The 18,292-nt window shown below is 32.0% G+C and overlaps 1 protein-coding gene across 1 annotated transcript; it reads left to right on the forward strand.

Annotated features, from left to right (window-relative positions):
* Nucleotides 1–8,903: 8,903 nt before the first annotated feature.
* Nucleotides 8,904–16,903, forward strand: LOC132932304 (uncharacterized). The gene is made up of 2 exons (XM_060998615.1): nucleotides 8,904–9,072; nucleotides 15,736–16,903. The coding sequence occupies exons 1-2, from the start codon at nucleotides 9,022–9,024 to the stop codon at nucleotides 16,390–16,392; spliced, it is 708 nt and encodes a 235-aa protein (XP_060854598.1). The 5' UTR covers nucleotides 8,904–9,021; the 3' UTR covers nucleotides 16,393–16,903.
* The last annotated feature ends 1,389 nt before the right edge of the window (nucleotides 16,904–18,292 follow it).

An 18,292-nucleotide genomic window follows, 5' to 3' on the forward strand; every position in this document is an offset into this window, starting at 1 on the left:
GCGATTGTTATCATCGACGTTTGTCGCCTCCATAGGTATTCGTTTTTTTTTATTTTTTTGTGCACATGGGTATCTGTTTGCCCGGCCGTAAATCGACGCAGCAGCATCACGCGCGCCACCGCGAGTGCTGCAGCAAATCCTCCGTAGCCGTGCAGTGAAACGATAATCGGGACCCGTAAATCTGTGGTGCACGGTAGTATTTTGCACCAAAACATCAGCTGAATAATGCAATGCATGTACGTTTATATGTCGCAAAGGTGTTACCGAAGAAAACACATATTTTATGTCCACTGAATTTTATTCATACAATAACGAAGTTTTTTTCGTTTTTAAATCTTTGTCTGATTTATATAATAATGCCTGTTTTGATTTTGGTTTTTTACACACTAAATACTAATATATAGTACCTAAGAGCTAATTATTATAAAAAGCGATCAATACGGTCTAATCATCGAGATTTATTGTTTATCTACTACATGGATTATAGTTTGTAATTAAACTTGTAATCTTGGTCATTTTGGTCCGCTCAAACTGTGATGTATTGATGTACATCGTTAGATAAAATTGATAATTAATATGGACCTAATGTACTACAAATCAGATTCAAGCTGTTTAACCCAAGAATACACAATACACAGAAAGTAGGTTAGGGACTTAAGGTATTATTGTATTATATATTATAAAATACTTGATTTACGTCCTACCATAATTAAATAATATAAACTATGATAACTCAGCCATAAAAAAAATATCTTGTGTATATTTTTCATCAATTGGAAATTTAAGAATATTTTATTGGTTTTGTAGAGCATATTCGCATCATATTTTAAATTATACAATTATATTAAAATTATAATTTATATTTATTAATTTATTAATATAATATTTATATTATAAATATAATTAAGTATAATAACTATAATATTTATAATATATTTATTTTATTAATATTATTTATATAGATACATATCGATACTCAAGCGTACATTCGTATCGACTTATGCGATCACTAGAATATAATAAAAATAATATAATGCAGGTAAAGGATTGAAAAAAATCTTTTCAAAACGATTCTCACATGGCGATGTGTGGCGGTGCACAGTTAGTGACCAGTGCTGCAGGGGTGGTATTTTCAATGCAGGCGCGTTTCCCGGAAGAGCACTCTCTCGCCGACTATTATTATAATATAATAGAACATTATTATCGTCTCATTTAATATCGCTAGACATCAATTTTTATATTTTAGTTATCGATTGTACCTGGCTTGTGGCGACAAACATATACCTTAATAGCGCCGCTACACATTGTGTAGGTAGATAAAATTATATTTACTGTTATTGTGTTCTGATTTTCGATCGTGCACAAAAAGGGGTGAATTTTCAACTAGAATAATCTGGAATCGATCATCACACGTCTCAAACCGTATTTCTGCGAAAGACGCCATAAAATTAGAATCGCCGACACTGATCGTCGCTGCAGCTAAGCATATACCCATAGAGAGAAAAAATAACCGATATAATAGGTAGGAAGTACCTAATTTGTATTATATTATATTGATTGTTGGCATATATCATTATTATTATTATTATACCTTCTTTTGTACGAAATGTACTTATCCGGTGAATTCACATTAGTCGCAAATACGAGACAATTTAAAATATAATAGCAAAGAATAGTATAAAAGAAGGGTTAATGGGATTGAGAAGTGTATTAAGTAGAGAATGTTTGCCCAACTTTGTTCTTCTTCAAAAATAAAATAACTGAAAAAATAATTTTATCGACGCGTCGCTCGTTTTTATAAACATATTATTATCGTTACAAACTTTATTATATCGTACGTTTTTATATACGTATAAAAAGTTTTAAAATGAAGTCTCTTTATACGGTGGTTGCGAGTTTACGACTTACGATTAATTTAATATTTTTTTTTTTTTTTGTATAAGATGTATCTATGTCCTATAGTACCGGTAAGTACCCGTATATATCATTTTTGCCAATAGTTATCTACTATATTTTATTGCCATATGAAATATGACTTCAATGCGTACACAATATTATGTTATTGTAATATTGTATGTTATTAATTGTGTTTTTTTTCAATTCGAAATTCGAATAATTCGTGCATAAATTTACCACGCGTCGAGGCGGATTCGGGATAATATAATTGAAACGTTCGTAACGTCGTGCAGTCAGAGGAATTTATCATTTTCGTATGTTTGTTTTGAGTTGTTGATTATGCTATATAATAAATTATAATATAATACGAGTATACACAAAACATAGATGAATAAACTAACGACAATTATATTATCTAATAACTATGTTTATATTAAATATATGATTTTACTGGTGAAATAAATCATTTTTTTTTTTAGTTTAATCTAATATTTTGAAATCAGGTTTTATCAGACACTCAGACCAACTAGACCTAACGTTTTAGAGAGCAGTTTAAACACTTTAAAAAGAAGTAAGAACAATATAAAAAATGTATACATATATAATTATAATTTAAATACATAACATATGTTATGTAAAAGACGCGTATATGATATAAAACGATTAATATTATTTTAAAATTATTTTATTAATTTATAAGGAAACAAAAAGTAGGTATCTATAATAATATGTAGTATAGGTATCCATTACTCGTACATTACTACATAGATTTTGTTCCCTGTGGCTCCGGGCCTGTTTCTACACAATCAATTATAATTTGAACAAATTGTTTATTTTAATTCCGTTTTAAATAATGATTTATGTCTCATAACAGGATATAATGGTCACATAATCAAATAACCATAGGGAAAACTTACATTTTTCTATAATATTAGTGATATATACGTGTTTATAATTTTATGAATATTTTATTGATGATATAGGTAACTTAATTGAAATGGCAAAATATCAAGAAATTATGTTTATTTTATTTCATAATAATATAATATAGGTACCAATTTTTTTTTTGGAAAACATTTGTTTAATTGACATATTTTACTGCACATTTTAATAAGTAATAACTATTTATTATTTAGTATTTTATGCAACCTATATGGTTATAATTTAATGGCTTGAACATTTTATTTTATTTTATTTATAAGCTAAAATTTAATGCATAATAGCGTTACATATTTTTTACTCAATTTTTGTGATTGACAAGAATTATTCAATTACATAATATGTTTGAAGTAATTGTAAGTTATTAGACTATATTTTTGAAAAAATAGTGTTATAATATACAATATAGGTAATACAAATAGTATGAACATTTAACTAAATTATTTATTTGAAAACATCACAAAAATTAACCAAGAACATGTGTTTGGCATGTATTTGTAACTTGATCAAAATGATATAATATAATATGTAAATATATTGATATATTAATATATCATTATATTATAACATATTTAATTTTCATGACATAGACTATTTAAAAAGAGACTTCAAAATTACAGTAGTAATTGAATGGAAGAAGAATTTTAGTTGTGTATCTCTAATATGTCTAACACATTATAAACAAATTATACACTTTAAAACGAAAACCTAGTAACAAAATATATTCTTACGAATATATTTTCGCGTTGTGTTGTCGTCGTTGAAAAATAAATTTATGGTAGTGCCAAACAAAAAAAAAGGTCAAATGATTTCCCAAATTTTAAGTACAAAATTAATGGTTTCTCGTAAAGGGTTTTATAATTTACCGATACCGCGGGGATGGTTTAATATTATTAAGTATAAAGTATAATATATAATATTACTATAATATTTCATAGTCTACAGATTTTTTATTTTTATATGTCTGTGGATTTATTAAAAGGACGCGTCCCGGCGTACCTATTCGAGTATAATATATACCACTACATTATAACGCGTTTTGGTGTTTACGCGTTGTACGTGTACAACGAAAATTTATTCGAAAAAGAGTGTGCGATTGTGTATACATAATATACATATGATTATACGTACATAATAAATGTAATATGTATAATATATATATACACATAGGACGTGTGATCCGCAAATTGAGGATTTAACAATTTGTACGGCTTGGATGTCACCGATGTATATGTACAATAAAGAAACATGAAAATCATAAATTCACGGTTACATAAAAACAAAAAAATAAAATTCACAGACTCCGGGACATTCCAGCCGAAATATATAATACTATGTAGGTGCGGGATGGCGGAGACCCACATTGTCGCATTCCTAAATGCGAGATCACGCACGTTACAAATATTCGGTATATACTATCGCGTCTGCGCGAAGTGAACACGGAAAACGCATAATATTAGTATAGGTATACGTATACACCTAATAGGTACATAAACAATTAGACATGTTTTTATACGATATGTGTGAAATAGACTTATGCATGTCATCACATGATATTAAATGCAGGCGAAAATCGAAGAGACGTGCGGGAAATGATTTTCGATAGTGATCACTGATCAGCATAGAAATCAGTCTCCGTTCCCCCCAATCCATTTATGGATAGATATCAATCTAACCAATAAATCGAAAGCTGAAAGCCCCGCGAAAATGTTTAGTTAATATTATAATTGGTTATAGAATCATATCATAATAGTAGGTACTCGTATATCATAGGATTGCCTATTCGCTACGAGTGCGTGTGAATACGTTAATATAAATGTGAATATTTGGATAAATTTATTTACTGAAGTATATAAATATATAGTTGATGGATGGTATATAATGTGCATTTGTGTGTGTGTTTTTATTTATAAACATGTATAAAGTTGTCATTTTGTCAATAAAAATATATCAGAGTGTAATAGATTATAAGAGTGAAACACAAACCTTGTTAAGAATTATTTATAAATCAATGTGGTTATGGGAGCGTGCGACGAGGGGCGAAGTCTCAAATGGTATGCACATCACACAAAGTCTATATCAAATGAACTCACAAGCATCTTGGTTATACAGGATGATTATTTTATTGAACAACACTCATTATAAAAAATTTATAAACGTTTTGGTAAATATTCTTTTTATATAATTTTTAGTCAAAATAAAACAAAATTTAAGTTTTTTACTTTTTTGAAAGACAACATGCATTTTTAATTTCATATTTTGAAGCAAAATATTTTTGGAAATATTTTAATACGTAAAATCAAAATTAGGACAAGTAGTTTATAAGTCAAAAGTATTTAAAGTTTAGATGAACGGAGTGGAGTAGTACGGTAAAATGTTAGTTTACTAACTACTCCGCTCACTAAAACTTTAAATACTTATAACAGTTATAACTCATAAACTACTTGGGAAAATTTCAATTTTTATGTATTGAAATACTCCCAAAAATATTCTGATTCTGAATAAAAAATTAAAATGTATGTTGTCATTAAAAAAAAAAATTTAAAAACATATTTTCAATAATATAATATATTTTGAAATAATGAGTGTTGTTTGATAACACACAGTATATAATAATGCTATATGATCTCGATAAATTAGCGTTTATTTTCAATGTATATAGTCGTATCATACCCAGTGCAGGCGTGTCTAGAACTTTTTTTGTGGATAGGCCACACAATTTAAGACAGTTAAGTTCAGAATGGTTTTACTCCCTCCTTATATCTATTTAAGTTTTAGTATTTTTATAATAAATGGTAGCTTACCTTTTATTAAAACTTAAACTCTTTAAATATTCAAATCTTTCATTTTTATTGAAATACCTAATTTAATCAAAACTAATTTTTTTCTAACTAAAAATCATATTTTCATTGAGCATCGAACTTATACTATAGTCTAGTTACTTATATAAAAATGTGGGTGGGCACTTGCGTACCAGGCCTACCCCCTAAACACGCTACTGATTATACCTATCGTTGTTCAGTATCTTGCGCCGTTTAAACTTTAGACATCACAACTCCAATTAATGTACCTATTATATTCCTACACCGAATGTGTATCTGCAGTTTGCATTCAAGTCTAAAATTTACATAATTATTAAACGAAATTTCGGAATAATACGTTTTCAATCATATTAAACGATAGCTAACTTATATCATTCACACAATTTTTTTTTTTATAAACAACTTAACTATATAATATATTAATTTTATTGTATATATTATGATCATAAAATATCATTTTAATACATTATTATAAAACATTATAAATCGATTGGTCATAAATAATATTCATGATATGTTGAGTATAAAAATTATACATGTTGGCATGCAAAGACTATACATAGAGAGCCTCGGGATATGCGCAAATAAATATAACTCGTTAGAAGGAACAATTAAACAAACCCTGTGTGATTTTTTTTTTTGTTTCAAAAGAATCCTGGTATTTTTTAAAAAATGAAGAGAAAAAATTATTATAATCCCGAGCAATATTCAACTTTACCATAATATATATAATATATGCATAAATAGTGAGAATATATAGAAATTAAATTATTATTAACTAAAAAAAATTCTTTCTTCAACGAGTTAAATGACCTTCGGGAAGTTTTAGGGTCTGCATAATGTATATTGTATATATAGAGTAAATACTAAATACATGCGTGTATTAACATAGCGAATTACGATATTATATTATCTAAAATGTTTTTTTAATCATATCAAGATCGTTTTTATGTTAAAAAATAGTCATATAATTTTAGTACTTAATACTTATGTGATTTTGAAATTGTATTGATACTAGAGTAGCTGGTGTATCGTACTAATTTAAACGTTTTCCGATGTAAAATACTCAATAGTTTTTATATTATTATATAATACGAAATATTAGGATCTATTTATCTATACATCAAACAACAGACAATTTTAGCATCAATTATAAAATTATATTGCTCTCGTCTTGTAATGGCCGACAAGTCTGTTATTGTAATGTATGCAATATTATGGTCTACATTAGTGCGTATTTATACGTATAATATATAAGTAATATCTACGTGATCTGTTTAGGTTTAATTGTATATGTTTTTCTTGTGTAGTAAGTAGGAAGGTAAATTCTGCGATACTAATTTTGTGCATACATATGTTATTATATATTATGTATAATGTATATACGCTATATTATTATCCAGTTTGAAAACAATTTTAAACTTTTTTCCTATTCATTTTAGTACCTATGTAATTGTATCGCTGTTTATAAGTAGCCATTCCCCGGATCTGTCAGATCCGCACTCGATGACGATAATTATACAATCCGGACACGGATCGTTATGTTGATTGCAAAAAAAAAAAACGCTTGATAAAACGCATTGGTATTATTACAACGTAGCGCAAACACCAAACGATTAAATGAACAAAACAAGGTGCTCGCAATAGCCACAGCTGAGAGTACAAGGTAGGTAGGTATAATATGTATAAATATAAATTATAACACATCGTAGCCCGCGGACTTTTCGCTATGATGAGTCAATTCAATATTTTATGTTATTCTATATGTACTACCAATGGCACCGAACTCATATGTCATGGAAGCGATCGCTTTGGGTGGGCGGAACAAAAATGTTAGATTTCGTTTCACAAAAAAGTGAATTCGGTATCATTGTACACTATATCTACTTGTAGTTTATTCGATTATGACCTTTTTGTCAAATGTATATACATTTACAGAAACCGTGAAAGGGTAGGTGGGAGTCGGGAGATGCCTATAAATTATATAAAACGTTTTGGATTTTATCTCATGCCTCATGCGTTATCATTATGATATTGTTGTTTAGAATTTTAACTACACGCACTATTATTATATCATATAGATCACAATAAAATATATATTAAAAGTAAGTATAATAAAAAGTGTATCGCGCGAAGGATGTCGTCGTCGAGCAAATATTTTCGAAACGAAAAAATTCCTCTTAAGAGGTCAAGATACGATAGAAAATAATATTTATGGTAGGTAAACTGCTATTAATAATGCGGTCGGCGCGTATCTCGGCTGCAGCAGCAATGTCTCCAAATGGCCGCGGTCAGATATATAATATTATATTATTGTAATAAGATCGGAATTTGCCGACGGCCAACGCCACCGCCGCCGCCGGAGCAACGGTTAATAAAATATGCACACGCACGCGTAACACATACTCCCAATGATGTCGTGGATGGAGGTAGTGGCGGCGGCGGTGTTGGTGGAGGAGGCGGAGTAGAATAACGCGATCAGACGTGTTGGTGCAGATGTCACCGAGATCGTCGCCGCCTTCGGAAAACCCAGTCACCGCGGGAGGCGTCGAGTGACCCGCGATAGTTGTACTGTTGTACTTGGTACGCGTACCCATAATATATGTTCGATTATATTATGTATGGCGCATCAGTAGCAAAACTGTACACCACACAGGCGTGGGTAACACTATTTTTGTATTTCATTGGTACACCGCGGAAGACGGCCAGCGATTTATAATATCAAAAATGACATATTGGCGTTATAATATTGTGCGTGCGCGACAGCTGTGTTTGCAATGTTTGCATATATATTATATATTATTATATATACGCGTCGTTTCGGTCGCCGAGGCGCCAGACCACGGAATTCCGTCTCTGCATAAACATAAAACTCATAGACATCATGATAAATCTAATGGTTTATAAAACGCGTTTTTTTTATAAATATTTTTTTTTCATCAATAATAATAATATTACGCTAGGCGGCAAAGTCTCACCCCCGCGCTGCCCACTACCGTATCACGCTCATCAAGGTCTCGGTCTATTACCATCGCCTCCGGTCGCCGCCGACACGATCACCGCCACCACCCATCACCGCTGCCATCACCGGCCGTACAGCGTCGTCGCGATAACGTCCCGTTTTTGTTTTCGTTACTTTTTTTTCCCGTTTTCTCGCCCCGCGGCCATCCAGCGGCGATTTGGCGCGGCGTGCACTTATCGCGAGCGCGCGCGCGCACGGCCACCACCACCGCCGCCGTCGCCGTCGTTGTCGAGCGCGTCGGCCTCGTTGCGGCCAGTGTAACCCGCGACGTCCGACCATGCGCAGACGCCAGGACCACAGCTGCAGCCGGCACGTCGCGACGACACCGTGAAGAGACGAGATATGCGCGGCACTGCGCTCTTCGCCACCGTCACCGTCCTCCTAACCCTTTTGGTCAGTATAATACATAGAATGACATTACCACTCGTGCCCACTGTTCCTAAATCTTAATTTATTATGGTATTATATACTATTGCTGATCCGACAAACTTTGTATTGTCTGCAAACATTTTTTAAAATATTTTAAACATTTTTTTTTTTGGTAACACCTAACAAGAACAAATCTCAATGAGAGCTAAACCTTTACCGAATATAATATGTGAATATGACTTCAATAGCTTTTGTGATTTCCGAGATTACCAAGTATTTAACAAACAATCAAAATATTTTTTTATGATAGACATATATTGAGTATTTACGTGCACTTATCTTTGTAATTGTAAAATAATCGGAGGCATTTAAGTTTAAGTTTAAGTAAACGACAGAAGTCGTCCGGGAACATACTTATAATAATATAACGGTATTCTCGGTGTCAGCAGGGTTTCTCCCGAAAGACAGTATATCGCACGAAACCATATATATATAATAAATTATATTTTTACGTGAAACGTTTTTGCACAGCTTTTACCAAAGTTTTAAATTTGGTAAAACGGGTGCATATCAATCTCTAAGGTGTCATGTATTTACCTAGTTATATATTATATGTTTTCCCATCAGAAAATCTATCGCTGTAGCCATATTTGGTATCCTCACGCGTATCTTTCGCACATAATTTGACTGCACGGCCGCAGCTAATAAACATAATACTTTGTATATTATAATATTTTGTATGTAGGTATCACACAATATTAAGCTCCTTCGGAATCCGGTTATACGTAGGTGAGTTACATATTATTGTGTAGTACACAGTTTGTCGCGTGTGGCCATAATATGGTTTAACGACCCAAACAATATCATTGCCGATAATCAAATGACCAATTGTATCATACAGTATTATATTATGGATATTATATTTTGAACGTAATATTCGCGTCGTTTCGCATTCATCATACCATTCATACCTCGTAAATCATGCTCGTAACAACTTTTCACCGTCCACCCTTATCCGCAACATATTTTATGTTTTTATTATAATATCATACTCATCGTAAATGATAAACATTACTGTAAGTTAGCTAAGTTCTTATGCATAGAAGGTACCTGTATATAGTCGATAAGGGAATCGTTTCGTAAATTATATTATAATATCATATAGGCGATAGCGGTATACATCCGACGGGATTCCTCTCACCAAAGGGTAATCAAATGTAAAATTTGATGGCTAATTAAATGGTACCAATAACAACATGAATTATGTATGTTAACTATATATAACTACATATGCTTAGTAGTTAGTGTGGATGGCATGCATTTTATATATTTTATATATGATTGTAGTCAGAAACTCAATACGCAGAAGGTCCCGTCTATATATTCATAAGAATTGAAAATAATTATAATAAACGTAAAAACATCATTAAACTTCTATATTATTGTGCTCAATATCGTTATTATTCAGTAAGTTTATTTTTAACATTGTTTTTGCACAGTCAAAAATTAATATCTAAAGAGTTACTAAGTTAAAAAATTAAAATAATAATCAGTTTTAGATTAAAATGATGATTAAATTGTAGGTTTTATAAAATATATAAATTTTTACTTTTTGAAATTATAATACACGATATTATATATTTTTTAAATTGCATAGTCCAAAACATAATATTTTTCGGTAAAATAAGATTTAAAAAATTATTGTAAAATAGTTTTTCATTTATGCGTATTTTAAGTATTACTTTTGAGTTTTGAGTAGGTAACTAATACTTCTAAAGTCAAGGATTATCATTTATCACCAATAACCTGAAATAGTCAATAAATGATTTTTTCATGCATGTTTTCATTATGATATAAATAAACTTTATGTCCAAATACTTATTGCAAAACAAATTTACAGATTATATATTACCAACTAAATATATAAAGTATAATCAACTTCGTGAGGAATTTATTATTTTAACGAGCCACGAGCGTAATAGCTGTGAGCACTATAATTTGTATAATATACATCTCTGCCATTTCAAATCTTATTAAAATTTTAAAATCTTAAAAATGAAAAAAATATTTATATCCATATAATATATTATGCATAATTAAATGTTTTCAAAATCATATTTTTCCCAAGAATATGAGATCAAATAAAAAATATAATAAAAAAAAATTGTATTTTTCGAGAATATATATAGTGTATTACGAGTTCTTTTATAATCTAAAATTTTTTAGGTATATAAAAATCTTGAAGTAGTGAAAATCATTTTATATTTTAAATAGTTTATTCCAATATGTTCAAAAATATGAACTCGATATAAATTATAAAGGCTTAAAATTGTAATTATAAAATTTGAAAGATGATTATTACAAAAATATTCTTGCAATAAATGGTATAATTATACGATACTATACAAACACGCTTTTATGTCGAAACGATTGAATATAATACTTGTGAACACATCGTAAGACATTAATTCAGTATGCTGTGTATTTTATTACATGTAAAAATTATAAAGCTCGTTATATTATAAATTATAAATAGGTGTACTCGTATATTATTTATATTATTATGATGTACGTGTATATTGCGGTTCGTTTAAAAATTTGTAGAACATATTTTTCGATTTTTAAAAATTAAAAAGCGAATGTCCCTCATTCTCGAGTAATAAATTTATGATAGTAATTAGTAATATAATAAATACTTATTTATTATGAAATTGCAGTTTTCCATCGATTAATAGCGTATACAATTTACCAACATTATAATATCTAACAGTCGATTACAAATAATATAAGCGTGATACGCGCATTCATATTATTATTAACTTTGCATTTACATTACACAACTAGGCACTTGCGAAGATTTGCGAATTGCGATCAAAGTGTATTAAAGTAAAAAACCAAAGGGGTTTGAGTGTTGGCTTGTATATTATTATAAGTACATACATTTAATTTGCACAATGGCACTTTTTGGTACATTAATTCCTCCGAGTTAGATATGGTGACTAATGTGACTTATTATGTTATACCTATACATCTATATTTATACACGAAGAAATGTAATTATTTTTTTTTTTAAAGCAAATTTTTAAACGATTTATCGGTTTACCTACAAATTTATTTTTGCATATTTTATGATTAATGATTATTAATTATTGATCTGTCATTTGTTATAATTATTATTGATTTCAAATAATTGGATATTGTAATATAGTAGTATAGGTATTGAAATTTTTATTAGCAATTAACTAATCTTAACAATCTTAAAGCTTTGGCAATTGTATTAAACTTTTAAAATTTTTTACGTGTATATAACATTAAAAACACTGATTTTTTAATAATGTGACATTGTGCCGTATAAATAAGCAGTTCTAGGCATTTCCAGCTGAAATTTCGCCGCAATCACGTAAATAAAGTACGTCTTACGAGGTGTTCGCGAGGAACGTTGTTTAGTAAACTCTGTTGGGGTAGTTGTACGGTGCTTGACCGCGAAATATTCTTAACATTCCGATAAGTGTGTTGGTTTGTATGTATGTGCGTGTGCACGCGAAAAAGGGCATTCGGCTAATAGCGTTCAAGGCCGTCAACACGTGCAATGTAATGTAGTGCGAGAATATAGACGGAGTCCTAGACATTGCGACAATATAATATCATAAGCGCATTTCGAATCATAAATTACAAACGTTTTTAATTATGGCCCTCGGAACGAGATATGTTTTTTCATAAAGCAGACAGGTACGGCACGTGCACACTCGAGTCTATGTATATTAAACGTAGGTATCTTTCTCTATACATGTGTACCTAATATTATATACAGCTATTGTGCGTATGTGTAAAAATAATATCTACTATACCTATACATGTAATACATTATTATATATACTTGCTATATAATCACTACTGTCTACCATGGCTATTATAACTAATAAGTCCAAATCGTTTTCTTTGACAGTGTTCGACGCTGCAGCCGCGGACGTTTCACCTATATAATATTATTATTGCCTATATATTAATATTATTATATATAGCTACGGGGCAATGAGCGCGATCGGTATTCGGCAACCGGTTGTCTATTTTCGAAATAATAAGGCCGCGAAATATTTGTATACGTATGTATATACACGTAAATGTACTTGGCAGAACGTCTATAGTATATGTGTGTGTGTGACCCACGACCTAGTCGAAAACGCATTGACGAGACGACGATTAACAAATCCGATAATATACACAGATTTGCGCAATAATAATATAATATATATCATCGCGGGTTTTTTGTTTCCAGTAAAATAACGCTAATGGAATTATAATATGCGTCGTAGTACAGCGTTGCATTATCGGATGAAGAATTTTTTTTTACTTCGCGTCTGCCATCTATTCGAAGGTGTAATTTCGATTATATACGTGCTTGAGTATTATAAATGGGTCCCTCGAGAAAATCGAAAACGCATCTCATCTACACAGCCGGACGATGACGAATTGAATTCTGAGCGTATTTTCGCAGCTTGTCGGATTTAGGCCAAAGAAAGTGTTGACATCGGTCCACTGAGGTTTGCGATTATAATAAAATAGTATAGATACGACTTTTATAAAATCGATCGGTGACAACGCAGGCTTTGTATACCCATCAAATTAACGTTGAATTGTATTGAAGCGATTATAGTATAGGTACTTAATATTATGTGTATTTACAACGGGACGAATCAAAAAACGAAACGTTATTAATACTGTCAATCCGAAATGGACTCTACGATTTTACCGATATTAAACTAGATCATATAGTAAGATCATAGCAATAATCGAATGACCTATAATATGCTTATAATAATGTTATGTTTCTGGTTAACTTATTGTTACTTGTTAGTACATACCTATGTGCTATGTGTATGTCATATAAAAATGACTAGGACGTGGTGATCTAGGTACCTCATCGTACTTTTAAAGATCTCAATGATTGTGTTATTAACGACTCACGCGCATTCAAATACATTTTATTGCCTTTATTATAAGTGGACGAATTACCCTATTTGTTAAAAAAATCTCAATTCAACAAATGACCTGGTTTAGTTTACTGGTTTTATATTTTAAAAGTTATTAAAAATAAAGCAAGTTATATTTAGATCCTTTCTTCGTTAATTAAAGTATTATTTGGCTAAAATAATAATTAATTGATATAGCATGAATGAGTGTTGACTAAATTACGTACCGTGCACTGTATAATTATTTATTACGTTTATATAGAATACGGTTATTATAGGTGCGATTACAGGATATACTTTCATTTCGGCGTAGATCAGCGCTGTTGATATTTTTCAAGGTATACATAGGTACACGCAAATATAATTTACTTCGATACTCTAATTTATTTTAATTACAATACCATTATTACGTATTACTGTGATTCAACCCAATTATTTATGTAAACACGATATCACGAAGTTTTTTTTTAATTAAGAAGACGATACACCTACCTGGTAGTCATCACTCTGATAATTTCTTCGAAAATCCGTCAACCAACGATAAGAGTTCATATGCATAACACGAGAAATAACACGTAAACTCGTAACATATATTTAATTATTATTTTAAGTGCGTGAACAATGTTGAGGAGTTTATAGTGTGAGATTGACCGCGGACTGTGTTCATACATATAACTATATTATAATCAATCGAAAATCGAAATAAAACAATTTGTAGACGTTAAATTGTATTATTTGAACACATTATCTTGGTTGACATTTTTAGAACGTGGTTAGCTAGTGGTAAGCTAGTGATTATGTTATAGTTGATGATTTTAAACATTAATTTATCAATAGTAATAATTATTGATAACCACCATTCAACCACTGTAACCGCACGTTGACAAATTGAATATTTTTACACTTTGCGTCAACATACCTGGTGACATGGTATATTAAAAAGGTAACCATGTTCAGCCAATTAATAAAACACCGGCATTTTGTCAGCGTGTTAAAACGAGTGTAAAAGCACTCATCTTTGCGCGTCACATGGCACAACTGGTACAAGGGTTAAGACTTGTACTTGTATGATTGTAATTTGTACGTAGGTACGAAGTAGTACGTTCACGTTCGTTTTTAGTGCAAGTTTCATGTATTGGTTGACAACGACAAAGGACAACGGTATAGTAACGTGATTTGTCTTGTGATAAGAATGTATAAAGGCGGGTTTTTGCTACATACCTACGCGTACGTGCATAAAAATAGTTTTCTGCGATTGGTTGGTATACATGGTAAGCTTTTGGTATACCAGAGAGTTTATACGTTCTTACCATATGTGTAACTACAAACCACGATACCATGAAGTTTGATTTAGTTTAACTATTTCTGTCCAAACGATCTAATTTGGATGATAGCATCAATCACAAATTTAAAAATATTAACATTAATCGTGCTTACCGGAGTATTTTTCAAAAAGGGCGTGTATGTACAACCATATGTACCTACGCGCGTGTACAATAAACGTGCACGTACACGCGAACAGTCCAGTGGAAACTCACCTTAAGCAGTAAGAACACTTGTATACCGAAATCTTACCATATATATACCAACCGACCACAGTAAAGGATTTTAATGGCAAAATGAGTGTATGGTGGGAACACACCTTAATAGTTGGATACTTATAAAATATATACATGGCAGGCATTTAATCTATTGTTTGTTTCGTATCGCATCGCAGGTATCGCATTGCGCGGGCCGCCCTTGGCATCATCATCGGCGGCAGCAGCGGCAGAGACCATCAGTGCCGCCAACGCGACCGGCGGCGACGGCTGCCTCGATTTATGCAGAGTACGATGATCCGTCCGTGGCCGTGAATGGTCAGTCGCCCTCGTCGGATCAGAGCCTGCTGCAGCAGGAACCACCGGAACCGGATTACGGGGAACCAGGGCAGATGTTCGTAGAACCGGAACGGGTGTACGCGGAACCGGAACAGAACTACGAGGTGGACGAAGCGGTGAGCGTACTGAGCGACGGGCGCGTGCACGGCGTTCAGCAGCAACCGGCGCCAACGACCGCAGTGCCCGTGAGTTACGACATCAGCAGCACCACCGCTAGTGGTAACACCGACATCTCCATCATCGGCTTCACCACTACCACTACCACGACCACGACTCAGGCGGTGGAAACCCGGAAGAGCGGTTATGTGGTGGACGGAAAACACTACAGGAAGTACAGAGTCGAGGAAGAGACGCCGGACGGGTTCATCGTGGGCGAGTACGGAGTGGTCAGCCACCACGACGGCACTACCAGGGGCGTTAGGTACACGGCCGACAGCAGCATCAACCCGCGAGTCATCTACGAAGCACTGGCCAAGTTCTTGGCCCTCAGGCGGTAGACTGCACCGCGGATGGACGACGGGCCAGCCGGATGATGTTTGGCTGACATTGATCGCACTTCACAGAATACTTATTACTATAGTATAAAATAATCGTGGGTTATAATATCGTAGTGTAGGTCGGTTCGCTGTCGTTCGAAACTATTTTTTTTTTTAACGAAATTTCTAGTCAGGTTCTATTATACTTGTCGCCGCCGCGGCTATCGTCGTCGTCGCCAATCGCAGCCGGCTTCAAAACAAATAAAGTGAAGACCAACAACAAACATCGTACTCAAACATGATAATGATAATAACATTATAAATATTTACGCGCGCGTGTTGTCCGAATCGTTATTAGTGCCATTTTCCGCCAACAGTGTGACGAAACTATACGTATAGAAAATGTACTCTCACTCGGTATATACATATAATATATTTTACTGTGACTGAATGAAAATTTGGAAAAATGTAGATTCATATGACAATAAATATTATGTTTCGATCGAAATAAACGTGCGTAACATACAACGTATTATTTGCGTATATCAATAAGGAGCTTATACCTTGTCACATTATATTACGACAAAATCGAACAGTATGCATTCTTTTCTCCTCTCTCGTCCCATGTCTCTCGTTTAAAAATACGAAAGTCAAACAAAAACCTTGCTTCCATCACTCCCCCACACATATTATGTGACCACCACGGGCTGTCAAAAGTTAAACTGTAGCTATAGCTCTGTAGCAGTAGGTTTATCGAAATTTGCATTGATTGGTATTCGCATATAGCACGATTAAATAAAAACGTAAGTACAATTTTTAGTATAAATCTTTTAAAAATTCCATAAAAATACAAGACGTTGCTTTAATGAACATAAAAATACTCCTTCATGCAAGTTACATCAGTAATATATATCCAGTTAGAACTACTATATGCAAGTTCGCAGTTTTCAGTTTTGTTCATGGCTTAGACCAACTATTATCGATACATAATTATAAACGTAATTTTACCTTGACGATGAGCGATTCCTGCTTTGTTTAATAATTATTATCATCGCTACTTGTTATATTATAATTTTATATAGACACTTTGTATGATATTCACACGTGTTTAATGATTTTTTGCTATCAAAAAATTGAATATAAATGGTGTTTTCTTTATCAGATTTCAGGTAGACAAATCTTTTGAGTTTGTGTTTAAAATAACATAGATTGCGAAATCCTTGATCCGTGAAAAATGGCAAACAAAACCGTATCTACCAATAATGATGATACGGACGTCACAGAAACGCAGTGCACATTTGCAACGTTAACAATAATCTCGAGATATTGTTAAATTGTAAACGGTGCATTTTTATTTAATATAAAACATGTTGATATGTATTTACCATCTATTATTCTCTCTCACTCTATATATATAGGTACACTTAGAAGTTGTCGTTGTTTTTCAAAACAACTCTATCCTCAAAATATATATGTTTGTTATTTTAATTTTATCTGGTGAATGAAGATTGTTGACTTATAATTAATTGACATACTACACTAAGATATTAAATGTGTATTGCAGGTAAGTACACATTTTATGTTTAGACACTATATCGTCATACTGTAAAACGCGTGTTTCTATTATTGTATTTTTATACCAATTTGATATATGACCATATAGATATAAATACGTCTGAAAATATGTCTGATACATTAAAAAATAAACTGGAAGTGAAAGATAATGCATAATATATCTTTTCCTGTATTGGTCATCTACATATATATTTTAGTACTATATATTAAAAATGAATTATGTATCCGGTTGACCTGAATTACAACACTATAGACAATTTCGATCGATAATCCGCATATACCACGCACATACAACCATTTACATCCATTTATCACGTCGATCTCGTGATGAATATACCCAATATTA

Source organism: Rhopalosiphum padi, chromosome 1 (genome assembly GCF_020882245.1).
Source record: "Rhopalosiphum padi isolate XX-2018 chromosome 1, ASM2088224v1, whole genome shotgun sequence".
In the NCBI taxonomy this organism is placed as follows: Eukaryota; Metazoa; Arthropoda; class Insecta; order Hemiptera; family Aphididae; genus Rhopalosiphum; species Rhopalosiphum padi.